We start from the raw sequence: 26464 nt of genomic DNA, 5'->3' as shown, positions 1-26464 counted from the left end.
TTCGAAGACACCATGATGGGAGTTACCATCATAAGTTAAGAACTTTCTAACAAATTTGTGTACTATTGACCTGAAAATGGAAATAGCGCAAAATGAGTTCCAAGGAAAAGTCAACAAGATACAGAAAGATTCTTTCCAAAGAACATATGAATTAACTCAATGCAAGAATAATTGATGGTATATTTCAGCTTCTGAGAGTGAGTCATGAATGCATAAAATCACTATTCTACTTATTGCATACTGTGATATACAACTTTTTTCTTCAAGATTTTCAAACGTCTTCGGTCCTGACGAAACTCGAATTTAGAGGAATTTAAGGCTTTGGAGTTGCCAATCTGAAGGTGAAGTTTGTCCTTATGGTTTGTGCTTTACAACCTTACATCAAAGAACCAATTCATCAAGTTCATCAATTGAGTTATCATTGAGATATCGCTGCTATTGTTGAAAGTTTGCGGGGCTTTTAGAGGTTTGCTGGGGTTGATAATAAGACAGCAAGGATAGGAAAAAAAATTAAAGATAAGACTCGGTAAGTTTACGATACAAGAGAAGTTAATATTTGGGATAAGTATTTACAAGTAAGACGCAAACTTGCAGCAATTAAACTTTATTATAGACAAAGATATCTGGTCCATCTTACCGTTCTCGAAAATTACCTATTGCGATAAGGTTGTACTATAAATAGCCGTCGTGTCCGGTTTATAATTTCCTATCATTTGTGCCTGGACAAAGTCACAAAGACTGAAAAGGATAAAAATGAATGAGTATCCTATACCTAGGCCATACCCACTGGCCAAATCCAATACCGGTTTGAGTTTACAAACTAATTGGAAAGCTGGTAGTAATTGGAAATTATGGCTGAAATTAGATTACAATAGTGATGAAATCAATCAAGCTATAAGTATAGAGTTCGATGAAAATGACACCATAGAGGACGTTAAGGACAAGCTTTTCAATAGGTTAAACGGCACTCGATGGAATAGGTATAATGATATGATGTCTGTGGGGATTGGAATTTACACTAACGTGCCAGACTTGCAAGAGAATATGACTAACCTTAACACTAGTGATAAAATTTTAAGTCATTCACCTTCTTCATTAAAAGAGCAAATACTGCAAACAAATAACAATAGAAGTCCGCAAAATAGTCCGTTAGATAGACAGAATTACAGAACGAGATGGCTAGCAAATCATAGAAGGTCTAACTCAGCAAGCCCGACGTTCCAGTCAATACCAAATAATAGGATTACTCCAATTCTCAATAGTAATTGGCATTCGGAGTACCATAATGAACAATTAAGTAGCTTATATTCGCATCCGAAATACGCGTCACCGAACCCTCATGTTTCGAGACAATCACCTAGAAAAAATTTAAAATACTCAGTGGAGGACATTGATGACTACCATTACAAAATAATATTTGATCCTGACGAGCAAATATATCAAATCTACGTTTCACTATTTGGTGCAATTGGTTCACAGACTTCGTCAAGTGCTCTTTTGGTGTTTTCAAATGTTGACATGGGTCATGCACCTCCACTTCCGATGGAATCGCCTGCTGCTGGTATTTTTGATGATGATCATGACAAATTTGCTGGACATATACAGGTATTATCACAAGAGCACAGTGTAGGCAATATGGATACATATGACAATGACAATTCGCTACATGGTTTTGGTAGTAATAATGCAGATGAGGTAAATTTTTATGCCAACGGAACTGACATTGACGAGAGGTCAAATTCTGAACTACAAGCTGTGCAACCAGCCATGCTTCTGTTACCAAAAGACTATAGATTAGAAGAGCAAGAGCAATTGTACCACGAATCGGAACATAACTCAAATGAACAAAACAAAGGCCTGGCGTTTATCAGTGATAGAAATTCATCAGCATCCGTCCCCCAACTAGAAAATGATAAATCCAAACAACTACATGTGGATACAAATGTTTTAGACAAGCAGAACGCTATAGATTCTAATAATTATAAGCAGGCAAATTCTCTTCTTTTATCGCCACTGGATGTTCTCAAGACCACAGAGACTACACCAATTCCTGTGTCAAAAGAAAAACAGCAAAATATAACAGCTCTGGACACACTCCCGTTTAAGTTAACAACTACCAGTGAAAAGGTGTTTCCAAAGATTAATGTCTTGATTGTTGAAGATAATGTTATCAACCAGGCTATTTTGGGATCATTTTTGAGGAAAAATAAGATTTCATACAAAATTGCAAAAAATGGTAAAGAAGCTGTGGATAAGTGGAAGGAAGGAAACCTTCATCTAATTTTCATGGATCTGCAGCTACCTGTTCTTTCTGGTATAGAAGCTGCAAAAAAAATAAGGGAATTGGAAAAAGAGAGAGGGATAGCTAATCAGAGTGAGCGGGTATCTACACCAGGCTCATTGTCATCAATTAACATGAATGGCTCTACAAATTCACCTGTAATTATCGTGGCGCTAACCGCCTCAAACTCTCAGGAAGATAAAAGAGAGGCACTAATATCAGGTTGTAACGATTATTTGACCAAGCCTGTAAATTTGTTATGGCTGAGCAAAAAAATTACCGAATGGGGTTGCATGCAAGCTCTTATAGATTTTGATGGTTGGAAAAAGGAAGCTAGTAGAATGACTGATAGTGTATTAGTCAGGTCACCTCATAGAAACCGAATCCCATCAGCGAACAAGAGTAGTACTTCTATTTCAAGAAGTAGTAGTAGTGGTGGGAAAAAACAGGAGAGAGCGGTATCTATCAATAATTAGGAATATATATTACTTATCTTTATCGGGTTTATAACATTAATCAGGGTTTTAGATAGATCATTTTAGCGTTAGGCGGCCAAATTAATATACATGACCGAAACTAATGTGGAAATTGGATAATGCTTTCATCTTTCTACATTTGGCAGTCACTTCTCTATCACTCTAGTTGAAATATTATAAACGCATGTTAAGAAGGTTGTTCAATAGTAATATGTCTCTGTCAAATTCACCGTACAAATCAAGTATAAGTGATGATTTGGGACTAGCTGGCTTGCTATAAGATTGAGAATTTGTACTTTTGTTTATGTCCTTCATATGTTCAAATGAATATTGGAATATATGCCTCAGTGGGGTTCGTTTCTCGTTGGTATGCGAAGTTTTCTCGTAGTGAATAGTCAACAAATTCTTGAGAATCTGGCGGCACATCGTATTATCTCTCGCCACTTCAAATTTAGTCCCCTTAGACTCATCTATAAACGAGCAAGCTTTTGCTACAAAAGATAGACTGTTCTTAACCTGGCTTCGATTCAATTGATTATCACATTGCACACCTATCATAGCCATTCGCTTAGGATAATCTTCATATCGATACTTATACCTGATATAGTCAGTATATGTGTCCTTCACCATACTTCTATTGGATACAAATGGTCGAAGCCTGATGAACCGTCTATAGCTTGCCCTGAGGAACTCCGCATTGGTTAGGCCCTTGTCATTTAGCATATATTTCGCAACGTTGCGTATCAACGCGTAATTATCATTGACCAAAGCATTAACAGTCTCAATTGTGCCCACTCCCCTCCTAACCATGTTATACAATCACTTATGGAACTGTGAAAAGAACTCTCTACATACATACATACATATATATATATATATTTGTTGTGATGACTATGACTAGAATGGAGACTCTTCTTATGTTGTTTGGCACAAACGTTAGAGATGAGGGCATCGCATCCTAAATTTCAATTTTTTTTTTCAAAATTTTGCGATGAGCTCTTGATTCAAAAGTGAAAAATAGCTATCAAATGCATATAAGACCAGCGATGCCCTCATCGATTGGACAGGAATAACACTTTCTCTTCGTCTTGGATCAAGGTATTTAGAGTGGGACAGGATGGCTAAGGCTAAAGGTAAGAAGAATGGGTCGCTTACGAACTCTCTTGAGAATAAGCTAACTGATCTTATTTATAGGATGTTGGAAGAGAAGACCTTAGAAAAACAAAGGCAACTCCGGAGTCAAGCGGATAGTTCCCAAGAAGATGAAGAAATGGACATCATGGATGCTACATGCTTTGCGAAGGATTTGGTTCCTGGCGAGATTTTTACCTATGTTTTATCAAAGGACTTGTCATTGCAAAGAGTAAAGAAAGTGCCATTGCAAAAAACGATAGAGAAAGTATTGAAAGCTATAGTCGAGGATGAAATGGAGGAACTGCAAGAAATGCCAGGATATGTGGAAGATACACCTGTTATGGACGAGGGTGATGTATTGGCAGAAAAGAATTTGATGATTGCTCCAGAGACCAACGATATGAACAAAAGTATAGTCAGTCAATGGGAAACCAAATCAGAGACACCTGCCGCAGATGTTGGAAATGGTGAAACTGACCAAGAGACTAAGACTAGGAAACGTTCCAAGGAATCATCTCAAAAATCAAAACGTCAAAAGATCAAGGAGGATAGATCACCACCAACATCGTCGTTAAGTGCTCTTGGTGGTATGGATGACGTTATTGCGCAACTGATGGAATTAATAGGATTGCCGATATTGCATCCTGAAATATATTTATCAACAGGTGTTGAACCTCCTAGAGGTGTTCTTCTTCATGGCCCTCCTGGTTGTGGTAAAACCTCCATAGCAAATGCATTAGCAGGAGAGTTGCAAGTGCCATTTATTTCAATTTCTGCACCTTCTGTGGTTAGTGGTATGTCAGGTGAAAGTGAAAAGAAGATTAGGGAGCTATTCGATGAAGCAAAATCTCTAGCTCCTTGTTTGATGTTTTTTGATGAAATTGATGCCATTACCCCAAAGCGTGATGGAGGTGCTCAAAGGGAGATGGAAAGAAGAATTGTTGCTCAACTATTAACTTCTATGGATGAGTTAACCTTAAGCAACACTAATGGTAAGCCAGTTATAGTTATAGGTGCTACAAATAGACCTGACTCGTTGGATGCTGCTTTGAGAAGAGCAGGTAGATTTGATAGGGAAATTTGCCTAAATGTACCAAATGAAATTTCGAGGTTACACATATTAAAGAAGATGGCAGGAAAACTAAAAATAGATGGTGAAATTGATTTCCATAAGTTGGCCAAGTTGACACCCGGTTTTGTTGGTGCCGACTTGAAAGCATTGACTACTGCTGCTGGTACTTGTGCAATAAAAAGAATCTTTGAGACATATGCTTCGATAGTACCAAACATCGAAGCGGTAGAAGACATGGATGTGGATAAGAATAAATTAGATTCTGTAGAGGGCAACTCGCAAAAAGATTCTGACTCTGAGATCAATCTAAAAAATACAGCAAATATGATTGATCCTCTCCCACTCTCAGTAATACAAAGGTTCATTCACAATTATCCTGATCCACTAAACGATGATCAATTAAACCAACTGACTATTAAATATGAAGATTTTTTAAAGGCTCTACCTACCATTCAGCCTACAGCCAAGAGAGAAGGTTTTGCTACTGTGCCAGACGTCACTTGGTCCAATGTTGGTGCACTACAAAAGGTAAGGATTGAATTAAATATGGCTATTGTCCAACCCATTAAGAGGCCAGAGCTTTATGAAAAAGTTGGTATTAGTGCTCCAGGTGGTGTTTTATTATGGGGACCTCCAGGTTGTGGTAAGACTCTTCTTGCAAAGGCCGTTGCTAATGAATCTAGAGCAAATTTCATTTCTATTAAAGGGCCAGAATTACTTAATAAATATGTAGGTGAGTCCGAAAGAGCAATTAGACAGGTTTTCACAAGAGCGCGTGCATCTGTTCCGTGTGTTATATTTTTTGATGAATTGGATGCCTTGGTACCGAGAAGAGATACTTCAATGTCCGAATCCTCATCAAGAGTGGTCAATACATTATTAACTGAACTAGATGGTCTAAATGATAGGCATGGTATATTTGTTGTGGGTGCTACAAATAGACCAGATATGATAGATCCTGCCATGTTAAGACCCGGAAGACTTGATAAGACTTTGTTTATTGAATTGCCAAATGAACAAGAAAAATTTGATATAATAAGGACTCTCACGATATCCAATGGTACTCCATTGTCAAAAGATGTTGACTTGAAGGAAATAGTTGCGGATGAACGTTGCAGAAATTTTTCGGGTGCTGATTTGGCTGCTTTAGTTCGTGAAAGTTCCGTATTGGCATTGAAACGTAATTTTTTCAAGTCAGAAGAGATTCAGTCAGTAGGAGATAATGATTTGGACAAAGAATTCGAAGACCTGAGTGTCGGTATTTCTAGTGATGAAGTTATTGTTACTCCTGCCGATTTTAAAGTTGCTCTGAATAAGATAAAGCCATCCGTTAGTGATAAAGATAGGCTAAAATATGATAGACTAAATAAAAAAATGGGCTGGAACGATGAAGTCCCAACTCCAAACGATGCTTAATCCATAATAGATATTTAATATTACAATTGCATTAATAAACTAATTAAATAATTATTGATTTCAGTAACTGATGGAAGACTCAAAGATGATGCCCTTTCCGTTTAATATTTTTTCTTATTTTCCATACATGTTCATACTTCTTTCTTGTTTTGAAACTTATGAAAGGGCTTGTTTGATCAGTTTTTAGAACTTTATTTGGTGGAGATAGTTCACAAAATGGAGTTTCTGTACTCAACCTCTCTATCATAAACCTATTACCTAGATTTTTCAAAGTTGCAACCATATTTTCCGGAACGTAAATATTAAAATATTTCCTCTCTTCATCAACCGAGTGAACTAATCCTAGAGTAATAAATTTGGCAGTCTCGAGGTCATCATTTGATAAAACTCTGATATCAGAGCTGGAGTCATGTTCATCGTCAGTATTTTCTTCATGATAGATAGCAACTATAGTACCTTCCAGAGCTTGGATGAGTTCATGAGACGGTACTAGTGCAAATTCTATATTAATTATTATAGTATGTATACCTGCACGTCCATAAGATATTTTTTTGGGACTTTTCGCAATCAATGGTCTAAAATCGAACGTTGGAACATTTGATGTGTCACTCCTGTGAAACAGACACAGAAGCTTGTATGTCCTAATATCTGACGGAGCAAACTTTATCTCTGGAGAGTTATTTATGGCGGCATTCGAAAACTCGGCGGGTATGCGATAAGATCGAGGGCTATATTCTGTCATCATAGTTGATGAAAAACTCTTTGGTATTCTCAACTCCGAGAAATGTCTTACTGTAGAAGGTGATTCAAGGTATACAATATCTGTGGGTTTATAGATTTCTAAAACCTTTTGCAATATGTTCAACCCAAAACCCTTCACCCATCCTGGCAAATTTATGCAAGAAATTCCTGCAAACATTGTGTCCTCGAATTCGGTTATAAGTTTGTTCACCATGTTTAAGTAGCGCGTTGGATACTCTTGCGGAGATGGTGAGCCAATGTAATACTGTTTTAAAACTTCTGGCGAGGCCTGGCCAAAACTCTGACCAAAATTCATATCATTCGATGTCAAACGAGTCATAGAGATACAATCTGGATGAGAAAACTCGGGTTGCCCAGGATCTAAATCAAGATATAGCATTTCACTTACACTTTTGTCTGAAATATCATGGCTATACAATACTTTTTCAACTAAAGACCTTAAAAACGTTGATTTCCCGCTATTCTTTCCACCAATAACCATTATCCTAGTGTCATGAATGGAATTTTGATTGATAAATTTGAGTTTCTGGAGACAATTAGTCCAAGATTTAGATATATTCAAAGTTGTTATCTCTTGAAGTGTTGCAGGCATGATGATGTCAAAACTAAAGTTTGTGTATCCATTTTTTTGCAAGAAATCCTCTTTGGTAATCCATAAGCTCTTTAAACTCGGCATCAGAATTTCACCATCAATTAAACTCTTAGATTTGTGATTAGATATTTTTAAGACTGTTTCATAATCGTTATTCGGTGAAATATCATAAGCTGCGTAAAATGCTGAAATATCCACATCTTCAAAGCCTGCATAAAAAGAGCTTTTGATCTCGGGAATCGAATTTGATAGGGGATGCCAGTAATGATAGGTCTTTGATGATGCATTAAAATGGATATCGTTGTATAATAGACCACCTTTTTCGATCTTCAGGTCGAATAAACCCGACAAACATAGCTTCTCCTTTGCTCTAAGTAATATTATTATATTGCTATCTCTAATAATCAAGTTCTCACCAACACACGGTTTGTATGCATCAACAGAGGATACTTTGTTATCTGTATTGAGATCAGTATCACTGTCGTAGTCGACTTGCTTCTCATTTTGATTGCTAACTTTGACCTCAGCTTGGTATTCTTCATCTGATGATGACGAACTGGAAGTGTCCGTCGAATCAGAGTCTTTGTATGCTAAAGCATTTAGATCGGTTTCTGCCATCAGATAGTTTCAGAGGGGCAATTTTTGAGTTTAGTAAAATGCCAATTATGGGCTTTACCTGGTTATCTTTCGCAGTTTGTTAGGTACTTGCTCTACCATTAAAGCCAAATATTTTTTTTTTTCAAGATGGGCATCGCTTCTTTGATCAATTAATGTGAAATTTATCGATGATTCAGACAATAAACATATAGTAAATAGTATGCTATTATTGCTATAAGGCTCAACATAAATCAAGGATTTGTCGAGAGAACACGTTACTGATGGTTAAATGATAATAGTTATTTGGATGAAGATTGTTCTATACTAAATACAAAAAGAGATACTTTATAAAAATTTATATCCATTGGCCGAGCGATTTTGTAATATAAAAGTGGGCTAGCCACGAGGTACTTTTTAAGGCCTTAAATGACAGTGTTGGAAATAATAGAGATAATAAAAAAAAATAGTTCCATGCAATTAGTAGAACTGATGTGCGTTTATCATGGTCTAAAAAGTTCTTAACAGCATTGAAAAACAGTAAAAAATGGAATAAAGAATTAATGATAATTGTTAATAACCTGCAATCCCGATGCCTAGAGCTCTATAGTTGCTGTGGCATGATTTTTGGATGAAAGTTTCCAGGGTGTGTTACTAGGAGTTTGATCCGAGTATGGAAAATATCCTATGGTTATATGCAGGAGGAGCGATTAGGTAGAAAGCGTTTGATAGAAATAATAAAAAAGTGAATGACTTCTGTCATTAAGAACCAATAATGTCGAGTGAGAAGTTTTTGCATCAAGTTGCAAAATATTCAAGCAGCAAATAAGAAATGAGAGAAAAATATTTGGAACGGGGAATGGACTGAAATGAAAAAAAGTGAAATGAACCTGTGGTAAACAAATTGAAGGGATGCAATCTATCCCATTAACCTTCATCTAATTAAGTAATAAAAATAACGTCATTAATTGTGATTGGTTTGATCATTAAAAGGGATTGAAAAACATAAATGATTAAAATTGAGCTATTCTATAGCTCATTTATCACTCGTAAGACCCTTCTTGAGTAATCAACGTCATCAGATAATGATACGTTGGAAGGACTTTGTTCTATTTGTGACATCATTTGGTTAGGATCCAATCTTTGGTCAACCATGACTGGAATTGTATTAGAGTAATCAGAGTAGGCGTCGTCTGCGAAAACGTCATGCCTTGTGGCACGCTTGTTTGTCTTCACATTAGCCTCGTCTAAGTTTTTCTCCTCGTTAAAGCCAGCACCATTGGATCCCGTTGACGAGTCGTCCTCGCTGCTTGAATGGTGCGTGTGGAATATTGGTGTTGAGAAAATTCTGCTGTGGCCGCTTTCATTTCTTGGCATATTTGGCGGAGTTGCTGGTGCTAGACCAACTGCGTCATTGTAGTTCTTTTCGAATTTCTTTTGTTCCCATCTAGGGCGCAGCACGAAGTACCAGAACAGCAGCCCCAGAATGGCGAGGATGACAACGCCAACTACAACAAAAGTGCCCGCAACTTTGCCCGGTGACTGCCAGTACCCCTTCGCTTTCTTTTCGCTCACATCGCCCTGGTTCGAGCTCCCACGCATACCCGCCGCTGTAGAGGCCACGGATGTGTTGGCCGCCTGGCTCGTCGTGGTGGTAGCCACAGTGGCCACTGTCGATATGATGGATGTGACTACTTTTGTCGTTATCACGTTGGAGGAGAACACTGACGTCACATTGGACTGCACGGCGGAATCGTGCGTCTGTGTTGATGTGACTGTCATCACCGAGTATATCATCGAAGTTGACAGCACATAGTCGTCCGAGGCCTCTGAACTCGAGCGAGTGCGAGAGGATGAAGACGTGGTAGAAGGTGCTAGTGTAGTCCTTGAGGATGACCTCGTAGAACTTGTAGAGCTAGAACTAGAGCTTGTGCTTGAAGTACTTGTAGAGCTTGTAGAGCTTGTAGAGCTTGTAGAGCTTGTAGAGCTTGTGGAGCTTGTAGATGTGCTTGAAGTGCTTGTAGATGTGCTTGAAGTGCTTGCAGCGCTGGTAGAACTTGGAGTCGAGGATTGCGCAGTATTGGAGCTCTTTCTGGGTGGTATAATGGCGCTCTGGGGCTGGCTCCCGAGGTACATGTACCCGTATGCGTTATTCTGCTGGCTCCCGCAGTTCTCCAGGCTGTAGCCGGGGCAGTAGTGGTCGCAGCTGGATATGTCTATGCTATCAGCAGGCCCGGAGTTGGAGCACCAGCACATGAGTCCCTGAACAATGGCGTAGTCGTAGCCGCTGCAATGCGACGCACACCACCCGGTGCTCTGCCATGTGTAGGAAGTACCTGGGCCAGAAGCACTGTTTTCATTCGAGCAGAACAGTTGCTCTGCACGCACAGCACACAAGAGCAGCAAGAAGTGCCAGAACATCGTTGCTATTCTATGTATGTATTATCCGGTAGGCAATGGAATTCAAGTCTATTCCTTTATACTTCCAAGTTTATGAAAGTTTGCAGCCAAAAGTACTTATTATTTATTTTTTTTCATATTGTTCCTTTGAACCCTAGGGTTCAGTCTTTTGTTTACCTGTGAGGACTTAGCCAGAAGCCCTAGGAGAGTCATTTATTATTAGCGCACTCAATCTCCAGCAATTGCTAAGAATTGAGTGCAGAGAGGGAGAGAGAGGGGACCCCCCAATCCCAGCACGTACGGCGTTTACTGTGCAGAAATACGGGATCTAAGGGTCCTGCGCCAAGGAGTGGCATCTGTGAGAGAAGCGTGCGGCGATTCCGTGTCATGCAGTATACGACAGCCCGTCTCCGAGGAAAAAGAAAAAAGGGCAAAAGAGAGTATAAATAGAAGGTAGAAGGTGCCTGCACCGCAGCACTCTGCACCGCAGCACTCTGCATAGTAAAACTCTGCACAGTAAAACTCTGCACAGAACGGGTTCCCCGATTAGGAACAATACAAGACTCTCAGCGAAAAACAAAACAAGACTAGAGAACCCTAATAACAACCCTAAAAGCTGTTGGGGACGGGTATATACTGTGATACGTGAATATCACGTGCAGAAAAATTTCTTAGACAAGTACAAGAAGAGAATGCATGGAGGAATACAGGAAGACTATAACTATAAACTCTTCCAAGGAGTACAATAGTTCCCCCCTTCCATACTACTAGAAAGAAAATGTACTGTGCGATCAGTGGGAAGGTACCGAAGGAGCCTGTGCTGTCGCTGGAGTCGCGGTGTGTGTATGAGAGGCGGCTGGTGGAGGAGTATGTCCGGCAGCATGGGACGGACCCGGTGAACGGCAGACCCCTGGCGGTGGAGCAACTGGTGGAGATCAATGTGGACCCAGAGTCCATGACGCTGGTGAATGCTGCGAACAGCGCGACGCTGAACTCTAACTACAGCATACCCAGCTTGCTGTCCACGCTGCAGAACGAGTGGGACGCGGTCATGCTGGAGAACTTCGAGCTGCGGAAGGCGGTGGAGTCCCTGAAGAAGAAGCTGTCCACTACCTTATATGAGCGCGACGCCGCGAAGAAAGTGGCACTGAAGGCGATAAGCCAGAAAAGGAAGCTGCAGAGCGAAGTGGACAGGCTCGCAACGGAGGTCACTTTGGTTGAGACAACAGGCAATGACGACGCGCCTAGCAAGAAACGGAAAATGGACACTGAGCCAAGCCATGCCGAACTGGCTGTGCCAGACTCTAACTTCTCAGATGAGCTACTTGCAAGCTCAGTGGCATACTTGAAAGAGACAAAGCCTCTATTGAAACAAAGTAATATCTCAAAGGACTCGGAGATTGTATTCGACAAATTGGACAAAATCGCTATAAACAATAAGTCAATGACCTTCACTTCTCTACTTGCAGAAAACAAGTCGAAATCTCTGGCCTTGATACACGATAAATCGATAAGTCATATAAAGGACCCTAAAAATACAACTATGATAGATATGTCCGAACAGTTAGCAACCGGTGATGATTTAGAATTGGTAGTACCTACCACAGGAGAGGATATACTTGTTAAGACAACAAATAACAGAATTATGGTTCTTAATACTAAAACAAAGCAAGCTCAGCAAATTGAGCTTGGTGGTTCTGAACTTGGAAACTTATTATACCTATATAGTCACGAGAACGTTAAGCCAGAATACTGTGTGTGGGCGGATGATAAAGGTAATATAGGGTATGTATCAAAAGATGGGAAAACTGATGTCAGAGTGAGGCAAACAGAAAACTCAGATGATATGCATTATGACAAGGTTGATCTACACAAAGATGGTATTCTGATCGCACTTGCTAGAAGTAGTTGTGTTGAAATTTTAAACCTTTGCCAGCCTGATGATCCTCCCATCAAGTTTGAGATTGGATCAGAACTGCCCAATGATGCAAAAGCCATAACCAACGTAAAATTCTGTCCTAATGGGTTCTACTTTATTGTAGAATTAGATGGGGATGTACTGTACACATTTGATCTTCGAAAGTCGCCACCGACATTGTCTTCCAATCCATTGCCTATAAATGGTGGTTGTTGGGACTTTGATATAACGGGAAGGTTTTTATTGCTGAACAAGTCGTTGGACTCAAACAGAATTGAATTCCAATTTCATCAATATGACAAAACTGCAAATTCATGGAAGGCTGTTCAAACCAGAGAAGTTGTGCTGGGAGATAATAGCTCATTCAACTCTGCCAAATCCATGTGGTTATTGTCTCATGAAGATACTAGTTTTATACTTTTATATAGCGATGACAACCTCCTGACTTTTGACTTAAAATAGTGAATGAGAGAGTCGCAATCATATTTAATGCATATTTGTAACAATAGGTAAAATTGACATGAGTATATGACTAAGTTAATGATTTCAAAATAATTTACAAGAGAGCGAAATACCATCCATAATATTTAATATTTAGTCTGGGAAATGCGCCATAAGCTTGTTACGTTTATCGCAAGATACGTTCCAACAAGCGTACTAGGTACCCAAGACAACAATCACCATAAATGTTAGTAAATACATTAAAACGTGTCTGTGACTGTTGTGATATAGTTGATTGAACAATATATGAGACATTTAATTGGAGTCTTTACTTAGAGATACTCAAACGAAAGTTTTTGCCTAACACTCATGCCTCTCTCTGAGACCGAAAGAGATGCTTTAAAGAAAAAGATTAACGAGGCACTTGATAAGAAGTGTATGTATATACAGTACAAGAACAACAACTCCAATCTATTTGCTAATGAAAACAGTGAATCATCATACTAACTATTAATCTCGATGTATAATATATCAATAATCATGCACTCGAAATATGCACATATATAGATGAAGAGGCAGAAAAGGCTTGCAACAAGGTTTTAATTGACACATTCACAGAATTGGATAGTGTAGCAAAGACAAGATCTAAATGCGACCTCACTCTTAAAGAAGCATTAGAACTGGAGAGACAAGGTATATCTCACACCTAATGTCCAACTTAATTTGCGAGTGTTATTCCTTCTACAATAGTGAATAGTGAATTGTCTATATACATTAATAACATAATATTCAAATCCATTGACATCAAAAATTACAAATGACGAAAGGGTTCCCACGGCATAATTGTTTTGAAATTGATTAGTAATCATTAAGTTTCTGTTTTTGTCCTTTATCATCGAATGGTCTGTGATACTATCACTTAGCTCATACGAGTAACGACTGAGAACCATAGTAATCCACGTAACAATTTTATAGACATTTTTCCAAAGGAGACTGTGAGTAACTGTAAATTTGCTCAGGTACTTTGTAGCAAGTCCACCGTGCCCCATTGTTCTCCTTTGACATCATTGAAAAGTTGAACTCCAGTTGAAATATTCACAGAATAATTTCTCGAGTTGTAAATACTATGATATCCCCCTGTGGATTTATAGTCAATGATCTATCTTGAAAAAAGAATACTGACGAAGCACCACAGCTGAACCATTGTCCATGTTCTCAACTGTATCATAGAATTTGAAGATTTGCCATTCATTTATTTTTTATTTAAAGGCCCAATTATATCGTATTGGCTCTTCTTGACTCTCGTTAAGGTTTTCCTCTAATAATTCACTGTATTTCATTATTCACTAACCCTAACTTGTGATCTATAGAAAATAATATCCAAGAGATGTTGAGAACTTTGGTTAGAAGATCGCTTATAAAGAACACTGGTTTGGCTACCAGAGCTACGAGATTATCAGCTGTTACCAAGAGACTACAATCATCTGCACCAAAACCTGCAACTGAAAAGTCTGATAAAAAAGCTTGGTGGATTGTTGGTCTAGTTAGTGCTGCTTTCGCTGGTGGTACCTATGTATGTACCTGGGAAAGGGAAGAATTGCAAAAAGAAAGAGATGGTAAGAGTGTCTTGGTTGATGATGCTGTTACTCCCTTCCCTGTTGTTATCTCACGTCCAACCTATCCATTATCCACTAAGTATGACATTCTTGGTTCAGGAATCAGATCTGTCTCGGTATTGACCTTTAAGGCTTATGCTCTAGGTATTTACATTGCTAGACAGGATAAGCCAAAGGTGGCTCAAGTGTTTGATTCCACTTTCATGTCCAAGAACTTTATCGATATGGATGAAAACAAGAGCCACGCTGAGAATGTCAAAATTGCTCTTGATGATCCAGAAAAGTCACGTATTCTAATAGATAACCTATTAGACAGCAACATCAGAATGGTGGCTAAACTAACTCCAATAAAGAACGCCTCTGCAAAGTTGTTAAAGGAAGGTATTATCAAAAATGTACAAATGCACCCTGATGCGTCCAAAAATAAAGAAACTTTGGCAATGGGCATAAAAGAAGTTGAAGAAGCAATTAAAATCAAGGGCCCTGTTCCAAAGGACGATGATTTTCTAATGGAACTACTGGCGGACGGATCACTAAAGTTCAGTTATTACAACAGAAGAAAAGATATTGTCAACGAGCTTGGTACTGTACACCAACCATTAGTCGGCAAGTATTTGTTTGCTCAGTATTTAAGTGGTTCTAACCCAGTTTCACCAGGAACTAAGGACCAATGTGCCGAAACACTAGCTTCACTAGTTTAATGTAATGATTTTAATCAATGATAGTTTATTATTCGTACCATTTTTTATTCTTTCTAATAGTAAATTTATTCTATGCTACAAATTTTATAATGGTCAAATGACTAGTCTGTTATATACCATAACGTCCAGGTGATTATTCATCTTCATCGTCATCATCTGACAATTCAATTGCTGGGATCTCGAAGTCTGAATCATCCTCATCATCCTCATTGTCATTAGAGGAGGTGTCAACGTTAACTGTAACCTTCTCGGTTTCTTGGTAAACTGTTTCATCACTTACGCCAATTGGAATAGTTTCTGGTTGATTTTCCGTCCTAAACTTTTTGGCACTGCTAGATTTTTCAATAATAAATTCCTCATCCCTAGGTCTCTTAGTATCAACTTGGTCCTCTGAAGTAGTGATACCGTCTTTGAATTGTACAGTTTCTTTTGTTTTTACATCAACAGCAACAGGTTCTTCCAAAACGAAATCAACTACTTTCTGTTCAGAACGTTCAACTGGTTGATCATTATATTCTTGCTGTTTTTCGTTCGCATGCAAGTCAGGATTATCATCCTCATCATCTTCACCATTGTCAAAGGTAGACTTTTCAATAGAATGTAAAATACTCATCGGAAGTCTTGGGTGTGATAGGATATCAAATACGTCATCAGATGATTCTTTGATGATGTTCACCGCCATAGGTAAGATGGTTACTCTTTCATTTCCTGGTTGGATAACCAAAGTTCTTAGAAGTTCCACAAAAGTTGTTGGGACCTCACCAAGGTTTTGCTTATAAGTCTGAGCTGTAAATATAGCATATCTACTCAATTTTGTCATCTGCGCTGTAGCAAGTTTCTGATTTGCAATAATACTGATAAAAAATTTGTTCAAAGTATCAAAGGTTTTAAGGTCACATGCTAGCGTAAATTGAGAACCACTAACATATAAATCAGCTAGGGAACCTCTCTTATTATCCTTTTTATTTTTATTCTTAGTCTTCGAAAGCTCTTGCTCTTTTTTGGCGTTGGTTTGCTGGAAGACATTTTGGATTAATGATCTCTCTTCAGTAAGATCCAAACCAATCTCAATTAATTGAAGTAGGAAATCAATGTCTGTTAATTGATGACCGACATTAGCAATAATTTTTGATACCAAATCAAAAACTACCAAAAATTCTCTCTTCAAGGCAAAACATTTTTCAAAGTCAATATTTAATGACTTCTCCTTGAAAGGAATGAATAAACTTAGGGCATAGAATATGTCTGATAAGTAGGAAAAACATACGTTTCCGAATTTTGAGACCATTGTTGAGTATAGTCTAATACCAGCAAATTGGATTTTAGTGAATACATCATTAATTGTGGCATTAAGTTCAATATCACGACGTAACTCACGTTTGATAGGAATATGCTTAGAAGTAATACTTAACAAGGCAGAGCAAGTAACATTCAGCTTATCTAATGGAATTCTTATTGTGTATGTCGTTGGTACGGAAATAAAGCTCATCAGCATCTTCGACAAAACATCAATCCTCTTAGGTATATCATATAAAGTAGTTGATTTATTCATATCCATAGTCAAACTGCGGAAAATGCTAGTACTTTCAGCGGCAAGTGGAACCATTTTTCCAATCAATTTAGTCAACTCTTCATCTTGACTGAAATCTAAAATTTCACCACATAACTCGATAAGTGGCTTGAATTCTGCAAGAACAGCATTCATTCCATTCATCCAATTCTCATCTTGGAATGTTTTATGATGACTCGAGTGCTCATCTTGTTGCTGGTACGTTTGTGTCTTCACCATGTGCAAATATGCATAACAATCACATACTAATTTCTGAGTATGCTCATTCAAAGTATCAAATCCTTCTGTTAAGAATTGAGTTAAGATAACCTTAAACTTAGCATTGAATGGCTTGAATGTAGTCGTATGCTTAAAAATCAGAGATCTAAGAATAGGCAACACCAATTCAGGTTCATACTGGGACAATGTTATCAATGTTGGAATTATGGCTTTAATTTTTGGAACTAAAAATTCTCTTGATAGACCAGTCTTATTTCTCATTAAATTCATGAGAACAGAGATAGCGTTGACCAAAGAGTTCAGCACTTGCTTACCTTGAGCATCCAAAGAATTGGTAGATCTTTGCAGCACCTTAATCTCTAACTTCTGGTACACAATGTCCAATAACTTACCACCATATGCCATTAGTACCAATGGGTTATAAGTGCAAATTACAACAGCAGCATGACAACCTTTCCAAATGCTGTAGTTACTATTTGAGTTCAGCAATTTCTGTATTTTCACGACTAATACTGAAAGTTCTGATTTCAATAACTTCTCATCGACATAGTCCGATGACTTCAAATGATAAAGTATATTGTGAAACTGAAACCCATTCGACTCAGCAAGTTGATCAGCCAACACTGAAACCGGAATAGCCTTGTTCATTGTTTCAGATTTGTGTATCTCTTAATTATACGGTATAACAAGTAAAGAAACTCAACCTAGATGGCCAATAAACAGTTCCAGCAAGGGAAGAATAAGTATCAATCACCATATATGCTCCACTTCCACTGACTCGATAATATAGCGATGAGATGAGCTCTGCGATGAGCATCCGAATACCGAGAAGTTTTTCATATCACTCATAACGTAATACAAAATGGTTTTTCTCGCATTTCGTTTCCTTTTGTGTTTACATTTTGATCTGGCTCCTAAGAAAACAAAACACCATAGCAGTGTTACACCAAACAGTAGTAGCTTCATCTTCTGCAAGTGTGATCTTAGAATGTTATTGAAGAAACTTAAGTCAGCGGTTAGTTTTACAATCTACAATCCTATAAATTAGCATTGAGGTCTCTCTTGTTTTGGTCACGGTAGGAAAAGAACAGTGTGAAGAAACCAAAAAAGCTTTGAAGCTACAAGAAGAATACCGTAATAAAGAGATTTTCCACAATATCCAGAAGTGATAGTCAGACAATTATTATCGAGTCACCCAGAGACATATATTTTTTTCCGCAATGCCAAACGAACAGTCTGAGGCATCTGTGTTGAGTAGACTGAATCCCCATAGATTTACAACTCAAATACCGCAGCACCCGCTATCGCAAAACATGCAAAGAAGACGGAATAGTGTAAGTAGTGCTGCAAGTGATTCTATCAATAGTCTAAAACAGAGTTCAGCAAGAGCTGTAAGTAATAGCAACGGCATTCAGAAGAATAACAAGAAATACATGCGATCAACAGTAGCTGGCGCTTCTGGAATCTTACCAACCTACAATAAATCTATGTCCTTTTCACAAAACAAGAATCTTGATGACAATAATATGAGGGCAAGTCTTCCAGTCCTAGAGCGCGACCTAAATGCGAATAATTTTAAGAGTGCGAACAATAATCCTATAGGATTTTCCAGCTTTTCACAACCTTACTCTGGTTCTCGAGATCCTAGACCTTTACGAGATAAAAACTTTCAAAGTGCTATTCAGCAAGAAATATTTGATTATCTAATCCAAAATACCTTTGAGATTGATACCAACTATCCAATCTCATTAAAGACTCTAAAGCAACCAACGCAAAAATCATTCGTGACAATATTCAAGTGGCTTTATCTGCGTTTAGATCCCGGTTATACTTTCACCAAATCAATAGAATACGAAGTGTATCAACTTCTGAAAATTTTGCAATATCCATACCTAGAGTCTATTAATAAGTCACAAATTTCAGCAGTAGGAGGTTCAGGCTGGCCTAAATTCCTTGGCATGCTGCATTGGTTGGTGACTATAAATTTGAGACTAGACAAATGTCTGAATACACTGGATCAAAACCTTTTGAATCAACAAACTCAAGATCTGACTACTTTATCAAAACCGGTCGAAAATATAGAGGACCAGGAAGTACGACAGGAAAAGTATGAACTGATGGCAGAAAGGTTATTTATAGATTATATTACTGACTCATACAAAACTTTTCTGAATTTGAAAGACGATTATTCCGATCATATGAATGAATTAAAGGCTGGTTTTGAAAGGTACTTACATATAATAAAGTTGGATGTCAATAATATACAATCAAAAAATGAAAATATGTTTGAAAAATTTGAGATTAGTAGGAATAGGGTTGAGAAGTTGAAAGTGGCAAGAGGAAAATCAACGGCATTAAATGGAGATCTGGTAAAATTCCAAAAATATGTTGATTCAATGAAAGCAAAAAGTGAAGAATGGCCAATAAAATTAAGCAAAATAGAGGATGAACTGAATGAGAAAAAAGAAAACATTAAACTGATAACAGAAGAGATTAGTCAGATACAAGACAGTTTACAAAGAAAAGGCTTATCAGTTGAACAAATTGAAAATAAAAATGAGCAAAAGTTACAGTTAGAAAAAGAAATTGATCAAATTGCTGAAAAAGCTGATGAATTTGTAAGCCTAATAAAATCAACTAAGGTTGATAATGAAAAAGTCTTCGTTACATTTCAAGACAGTATCAGACAATACAATGACCTATTATTAGAGTTTTTAACTTCAAGAAGAAAGCTAGGTCATGATATAGAAATTGAACCACTGAAGATTACACTTCCAAATGAGGTTGTTGTTCCAAACTCAGAAAATGCATTGACTATGGATAAACTCTTCCCCACAGATCATCCAATGCCTGAGTACTATCAAAATATGCTATTGTCTATTAATTCTGACATAATGAAGAGAATTGAGACACTTAAAACGGATAACCAAGAACTAGAACGTGAAATAGGCATGTTAACTGAAGAAATTAATTCCAGAGGTTCTACCAATGAATCCCTAGAATTGAAACTATCTGATTTAAACCTAAATCTGAAAAATGTTAGGCAGGAGAACCGTGCCGAAATTTTGGCACAGAGCTTGGAGATTGAAAAGCTGGAGCGACAAATAACTGAGGGAAATAAAAACATAGAGCAGAAAATTGCCAATGCCGAGCGTATTGTAACGGAACTTCTCAATGAAAAAGAGGTTCTCTACAATGAGCATTCTAAGTTTAAAAGTGATTTGAATTTAAAAATCCAGAAACTGATTAAGGAAGCCCATAGTTTAAGATTTGCCGTGAAGGATTCGACAAACAGATTAAACGAGCTCATTTTTACAGAAAGTAGTGAGACTGATGATTAGTATGTGGAAATTATATATCCTCTACGATTTCTTTCAATTAAAATATGTAATATTCATTCTTATTCTATATCGCATTATTTTCTATGATCGAACGAACAGTAATTTGACCTATTTATCCTAAATATTTTGATATTTATCAAATAGCGGCTTTCGACTTAATGTTGGCCTAGCCCACTACCGAGATCAATGTAATTAATTAGTGTGCTGGACATTACTGCTAGGAGTGATCCTGTGGCTGCCATCTTGCCCTTTATGTTGATTCGTGGTGTCTACATTGGTAGTGTGAGAGCTGATAAGGAGACAGCGAGAAGGTGAGAAGCAGAAGATGCATGTGCAGATAGTTTAGAGTTGCTGTAGCATATATTGCCAACACTCACAGTAGACAACAAAGGATAGCGTTGACCTCTCTTCTCAAATTAGAAAGGACTGCAGGTCTGGCAAGAAGGCATGCCCAACGCCATGCTCCTACTACTGGCTGGTAAGACGGAACAGGCATACGGCACTAAACCTAAGGAATTGTTTGGGCTTGCCACTTTTATTGTTGTTCCTGGATGCCCCACCTAACCCACTTAAACATGGTGGGGGTGAGAGTCCAAGCGAGTTTGCAATTGCCTACTAGAAGGGGTTTTCCCAGATGCTAAGAAGATAAAATTAGACGAGGGGAAGGACAGCTTCTACACTTGTTGGATTAAGAAGTTCCACTTGATGTAAGAAGGCCCACGTAAGGATCTTATTGTAAGCTCTCTTGAGAAAGGACTGTACCCAATTGATCCACGCTGAAAGAGGCCTTGAAGTGGGGAGGGTTGCAAACAAATTACTACTGATTTATCCGGTACGTTTTTCTGAGACCCCTTCATGTATTTCTGCTTTCAAGAGAAACGGTGTAGTTTAGCTGGGCTTATTGTGCTGTAAATTTTTCCGAGATTTGGGCACAGAGTAGCGAAAGGCGCAAAATGTAGTGCCGGAAGACAATGTGCCCCACTTTTGCGTCTCTCTTGGATTTATGTGGAGTTTTTCCGGATTCTTGATGCATACTGGGGGAGGGCTATAAGGTGAGCAGCAGAGAAATGGGTAGAACCAAGTTGCAGTAAATGGTCGTAGCTAGGCGGTTCAGATGGTTTTTCCGAGTGATTGACGTAAAAATTTGTTTCTCCCATTCCAATTTAGGGTGCCCACATACAACTTACTGTCTTCCCTTTTTTCGTCTTAAAGTTGTTCCTCTAACTAGCACTGCAGGGCCAATCTGGGAAAAAAAGGAAAAAGGGCACTGAAAATTAGCCTTTCCTGGACTGCAACGTAATACTACCAAATAACGAGGGTCCCCAGGGCTCCCCACCTGAGTCAAACAGGAAATAGGTATTAGAACATGAGTGAAATGAAGGCCTACAGAGAGCTGGAGAGGGAGGGGAGAGGAGGATAATAGCTATTTGAGGGTAGTAAGTGAGGAGGAGTTTTCATTCTGTATGGCAACGAATAACACGCACAAGAGCAACCAAGAACTGAATGCACACAATGATGTTGTTGGGTACTAGTCCATGGACAGTAAAAGACGGCAGCCATGAGAACAATACAGACTCATTTCGAGGAAGTCAAAAACTTTATCTCAGTTGCTAAATTTTTGTGCTAGTACTATTGCCTACCAATACTGATAATCATAGCGTAGATTGCTTCTTTGTGCCCCTCAGTAGTACTCTAAGCTGGATGTGTTATTGGGTACTTGGAACTCTGCATTGTTCTCTGCCAGGAAAGTATTCTTTTCAATTTACATGTCAAACTGTTAAATGACGTAGACCACATTTTAGAGGGGACGTTTGTGGGACCCTGACAAACTTTTTGGAACTCCAGAAAATCCACACATTTTCCGCAGAGAGCCAAGGCAAAGAATTAATTTCTTATGTGCAAAGTCCAGTAAAATGATAACGAAGGGCTCTGATCCATGCATTGAGAATATAATAAAAATAGCATTTACAATATCAAGTGTGTGGGGCCGGTGCACAAATTAATCGCGGGGTAATAAGAACGTTCAAACAATCGCCAATCTCTACGAGCAATTAGTTAGTTTCCTTTCTTGAACTAGTTTACCACCTTGTATATCCCAAAAGAGGGTTGCTGTTCTAAGACAAACTACAAACCAATTTGCAAATGTAGTGTAGACGCAAGCAGAATTGATGTGAATTCTATACTTGTCAAATAATGTGGGGATGCAGTAACAGAACAAGAATATTTAGCAATAGCTTCAAAAAAAAAAAGTATATAAGGACCTCAAAGTTCTTATTGAGAGAGTTTCAATTTCCTATTCTTATTTCTCATTATTGTTTCTTAACTTATAAATAAAACATCAACAATAATCTCTAGTGAGAATAACCAAATAAAAAATCAATATATTTTCACTATTACTATTCCTTTATTGTGATAATAATAGTGACCCACACCTACTAACTGAATTTATTTAAGAATGTCACAAGCTCAAAGTTTGTCACCTTCTGAAAGCGCCGAAAACTCCCCAGTCAGGGAAGTCAATGTTGCTAACAGCTTCAAAGATGATGACTTCATTTTGGAGCAGAAGCAAACCGCTGATGTTTCTGCGATGTCCCCAGAAGCAGAAGCACCACCTAAACCAATCTCAGCCTACTTTACTGTGATCTGTCTATGTTTGATGATCGCATTCGGTGGTTTTGTCTTTGGCTGGGATACTGGTACTATTTCTGGTTTTGTTGCTCAGACCGATTTCAAGAGAAGATTTGGACAACAAGCTGCTGATGGTTCTTACTACTTATCTGATGTGAGAACTGGTTTGATTGTTGCTATTTTCAATATTGGTTGTGCCATTGGTGGTTTGACCTTGGGTCGTCTTGGTGATATGTATGGTCGTCGTCTTGGTTTGATGGCTGTTATTACTGTCTACGTTGTTGGTATTGTAATTCAAATCTCTTCTACCACTACCTGGTACCAATATTTTGTTGGTAGAATTGTCTCCGGTCTTGGTGTTGGTGGTATTGCTGTGCTATCCCCAACCTTAATTTCTGAAACTGCTCCAAAGCATTTGAGAGGTACTTGTGTGTCATTCTACCAGTTGATGATTACTTTGGGTATCTTCTTGGGTTACTGTACAAACTATGGTACCAAGACTCACACCAATTCTATTCAATGGAGAGTTCCTCTAGGTCTATGTTTTGCCTGGGCTTTGTTCATGCTTGTTGGTATGTCCATGGTTCCTGAATCACCAAGATTCTTGGTTGAGAAGGGTAGATTTGAAGAGGCCAGACGCTCTCTTGCCCGTTCTAACAAGGTTTCCATGGATGACCCAATTGTCACAGCTGAAATTGAAAACATCAGCGCTGGTGTTGAAGCTGAGAAATCTGCAGGTAATGCCTCTTGGGGTGAATTGTTTTCCACCAAGGGTAAGATCTTGCAACGTGTTGTCATGGGTATCATGATCCAATCTTTGCAACAATTGACTGGTTGTAACTACTTCTTCTACTACGGTACTACTATTTTCAAGGCTGTTGGTTTAGAAGATTCTTTCCAAACTTCTATTATCTTGGGTATTGTCAACTTTGCTTCCACCTTTGTCGCTTTGTATGTTGTTGACCGCTTTGGTCGCCGTAAGTGTTTGCTATGGGGTTCCTCTACAATGGCTGTCTGCATGGTCATCTTTGCTTCAGTTGGTGTCAAGAGTCTATATCCTAACGGTAAGGACCAACCATCCTCCACTACTGCTGGTAACGTTATGATTGTTTTCACCTGTCTATACATCTTCTGTTTTGCAACTACTTGGGCTCCAACTGCTTACGTTATTGTTGCCGAAACCTACCCACTACGTGTTAAAAACCGTGCTATGGCCATTGCTGTTGGTTTCAACTGGATCTGGGGTTTCTTGATTGGTTTCTTCACACCATTTATTACTACTGCCATTAACTTCTACTACGGTTACGTCTTCATGGGCTGTCTAGTCTTCTCCTTCTTCTACGTCTTCTTCTTTGTTTGCGAAACTAAAGGTTTGACTTTGGAAGAAGTCAATGAAATGTACGAAGAAGGCGTCTTGCCATGGAAGTCCGCTCAATGGCTACCAACTACCAAGAGAACCAGTGGCTACGATGTGGACGCTGCTTTGCACGATGACAAGCCATGGTACAAGAGATTTGCTTAGAGTCTTGAATTTCTTTCTGGATAGCTGAGCCATCCAACATTAATCCTAACAAAAAATAAGAACTCTTTATTTTACAACTCTATTTTCTCTCTTTGTTTCACCGTCTTTGGCGCCATCGTGCATGCATCTCCATGTACAGAACTATATGATCTTTTGAACGCAGGCGTCGAAGGATATTCTCTGTGCTCTTTCTTATTAATATTATTTTCTTTCTGTACTTTTGAGCTACATATATACTCTCTACGAGTGAGATAAAAAATCTTTATATACTATATTCTAATGATTTTATGAAATAAATTCCAATTTTGCTAATTGCTATTCCTCAATTCTTTCATAATTTTAATTTAAAAGGAAAATCAAATCCAGTCCTTTGCTATTTTCAGAGATTGCTTACTAGTTCTTTGTGACTTGTACTTTAGGATATGTACTAATTGACTTAAGAATTGTATGAGTTACTTACGATAAAATATTATTAAGTATTATCTTTATATTTTTTTCTATAAATGTGCTCGTTGTTTTTATTGCAAAGGAAATTATGGTAAAATTAAAACAGATGCTATCCAAAAGGAATGCCATTACCAGATGTTGATATTTTTCTTGACCAATTAAATCTTTTGGTAATATTTTATTGAGTATTTAGCTACAGATTGCAACTACGGAAATATGTGATCAGATAAAAATGAAATGAAAAATAAATGCCTTAGATAAGCAATCAAATGACTCACAACTTTTTAACAGGTCTGAATTGTTTGACTAAAAATTGATTTCGGTTAAAATCATATTTTTGTGCCCCTTAAATCATATTATTTTAGATAGTAATATTTTTGAAATGTTCATTCCTTTAATCTTTGGTGATGAATATTAACTTAATACAAGCAATTAGGCTATGTTTCTTTTGTTTTAGGTCTTTCGTAATATTTACTCATAATGCCAATATAATTATTCTCAGGAGAATATCTTGTTAATTTCTCTTATGTGACAGACTCTCACAAAAGAAAAAAAAATAAGAATTTTTGTTCGAATGCATATGAATACCACTTTAAATATTTTACTTTCAAAATTTTTGAGGCTGCACAGCATTATTCTTATCTTAATCTTGCTTTTATGAATTTTATAATGATTGATATTGGATTCAAGAGAACTCATAGCACAGGTATATAAACTCTTCTTTTCATACCACTTTATAAATATTACATTACCATACAAAATTTACTAAGAGTAGTAAGTATGATAATTATTCAATATTGTATAGTCTTTTGTATATTAATATACCTATTCTCAAAACTCTCAAAATAGTACATGAATAGTTATAATTACTGACTAAAGAATTCGAAGTATTTGTGAGATATACATATGGTCAACATCAAAGAAAGAATATATATTAAGTATGAATAGTAATATATCCCTATTTAAAATTTGTTAAGAATTTATAGAAAATATCGTGACAGGTTTGGTGGATGTAATGATAGTATCACATGCTCATTTCATACTGTGACAATACACAATTCATATATCTCGAAAGAATTAACTACACAGTAACATTATCTAAAATGGACCACATTCATTTACTTTAACGGAACAAAATTCGTGAACATTCATATTTTATATTTTCAGATATTGAAACTTTAAAATATGCTAAAAGAAATTCTATGTTCCATTGCAATGTAGCGCGAAATTCAATATTATAAATTCAAAATGTGGTAAGCTGCATTAGAAAAAAAATAAGTCAATTCTTAGAAAGTTTTAATCATCTCTAGTAAGTATGAAAATCTATGTTTAAA

The 26464-nt window shown here is 37.6% G+C and overlaps 11 protein-coding genes across 11 annotated transcripts; 7 read left to right on the top strand and 4 right to left on the bottom strand.

Annotated features, from left to right (window-relative positions):
• Window positions 1-753: 753 nt before the first annotated feature.
• Window positions 754-2757, top strand: SSK1 (mitogen-activated protein kinase kinase kinase SSK1; the record flags this gene model as incomplete). The annotated part of the gene is made up of 1 exon (XM_445541.1): window positions 754-2757. The coding sequence occupies one exon, from the start codon at window positions 754-756 to the stop codon at window positions 2755-2757; it is 2004 nt and encodes a 667-aa protein (XP_445541.1).
• Window positions 2758-2931: 174 nt separating this feature from the next.
• IRC19 (Irc19p) lies at window positions 2932-3567 on the bottom strand (the record flags this gene model as incomplete). The annotated part of the gene is made up of 1 exon (XM_445540.1): window positions 2932-3567. One exon carries the CDS (start codon window positions 3565-3567, stop codon window positions 2932-2934), a length of 636 nt encoding a protein of 211 aa, XP_445540.1.
• A 307-nt stretch (window positions 3568-3874) lies between these two features.
• On the top strand, window positions 3875-6379 carry RIX7 (putative AAA family ATPase RIX7; the record flags this gene model as incomplete). Its single annotated transcript, XM_445539.1, has 1 exon — window positions 3875-6379. One exon carries the CDS (start codon window positions 3875-3877, stop codon window positions 6377-6379), a length of 2505 nt encoding a protein of 834 aa, XP_445539.1.
• Window positions 6380-6458: 79 nt separating this feature from the next.
• Window positions 6459-8351, bottom strand: GRC3 (polynucleotide 5'-hydroxyl-kinase; the record flags this gene model as incomplete). Its single annotated transcript, XM_445538.1, has 1 exon — window positions 6459-8351. One exon carries the CDS (start codon window positions 8349-8351, stop codon window positions 6459-6461), a length of 1893 nt encoding a protein of 630 aa, XP_445538.1.
• A 1005-nt stretch (window positions 8352-9356) lies between these two features.
• Window positions 9357-10748, bottom strand: WSC4 (Wsc4p; the record flags this gene model as incomplete). The annotated part of the gene is made up of 1 exon (XM_445537.1): window positions 9357-10748. One exon carries the CDS (start codon window positions 10746-10748, stop codon window positions 9357-9359), a length of 1392 nt encoding a protein of 463 aa, XP_445537.1.
• Window positions 10749-11505: 757 nt separating this feature from the next.
• Window positions 11506-13107, top strand: PRP19 (E3 ubiquitin-protein ligase PRP19; the record flags this gene model as incomplete). Its single annotated transcript, XM_445536.1, has 1 exon — window positions 11506-13107. The coding sequence occupies one exon, from the start codon at window positions 11506-11508 to the stop codon at window positions 13105-13107; it is 1602 nt and encodes a 533-aa protein (XP_445536.1).
• Window positions 13108-13455: 348 nt separating this feature from the next.
• GVI51_D02695 (uncharacterized protein) lies at window positions 13456-13796 on the top strand (the record flags this gene model as incomplete). The annotated part of the gene is made up of 2 exons (XM_065626606.1): window positions 13456-13522; window positions 13654-13796. 2 exons carry the CDS (start codon window positions 13456-13458, stop codon window positions 13794-13796), a joined length of 210 nt encoding a protein of 69 aa, XP_065482678.1.
• Window positions 13797-14473: 677 nt separating this feature from the next.
• GVI51_D02673 (chalcone isomerase domain-containing protein) lies at window positions 14474-15403 on the top strand (the record flags this gene model as incomplete). Its single annotated transcript, XM_445534.1, has 1 exon — window positions 14474-15403. The coding sequence occupies one exon, from the start codon at window positions 14474-14476 to the stop codon at window positions 15401-15403; it is 930 nt and encodes a 309-aa protein (XP_445534.1).
• A 133-nt stretch (window positions 15404-15536) lies between these two features.
• Window positions 15537-17840, bottom strand: RIX1 (Rix1p; the record flags this gene model as incomplete). The annotated part of the gene is made up of 1 exon (XM_445533.1): window positions 15537-17840. The coding sequence occupies one exon, from the start codon at window positions 17838-17840 to the stop codon at window positions 15537-15539; it is 2304 nt and encodes a 767-aa protein (XP_445533.1).
• Window positions 17841-18412: 572 nt separating this feature from the next.
• NDC80 (kinetochore-associated Ndc80 complex subunit NDC80) lies at window positions 18413-20533 on the top strand (the record flags this gene model as incomplete). The annotated part of the gene is made up of 1 exon (XM_445532.1): window positions 18413-20533. The coding sequence occupies one exon, from the start codon at window positions 18413-18415 to the stop codon at window positions 20531-20533; it is 2121 nt and encodes a 706-aa protein (XP_445532.1).
• Window positions 20534-22988: 2455 nt separating this feature from the next.
• On the top strand, window positions 22989-24683 carry GVI51_D02607 (sugar porter family MFS transporter; the record flags this gene model as incomplete). The annotated part of the gene is made up of 1 exon (XM_445531.1): window positions 22989-24683. One exon carries the CDS (start codon window positions 22989-22991, stop codon window positions 24681-24683), a length of 1695 nt encoding a protein of 564 aa, XP_445531.1.
• Window positions 24684-26464: the final 1781 nt, after the last annotated feature.

The sequence above is a fragment of the Nakaseomyces glabratus genome, chromosome D, assembly GCF_010111755.1.
Source record: "Nakaseomyces glabratus chromosome D, complete sequence".
NCBI lineage: Eukaryota > Fungi > Ascomycota > Saccharomycetes > Saccharomycetales > Saccharomycetaceae > Nakaseomyces > Nakaseomyces glabratus.
The sequence above is the reverse complement of the archived record's forward strand: the minus strand, read 5'-3'. Positions and strand labels throughout refer to the sequence as shown.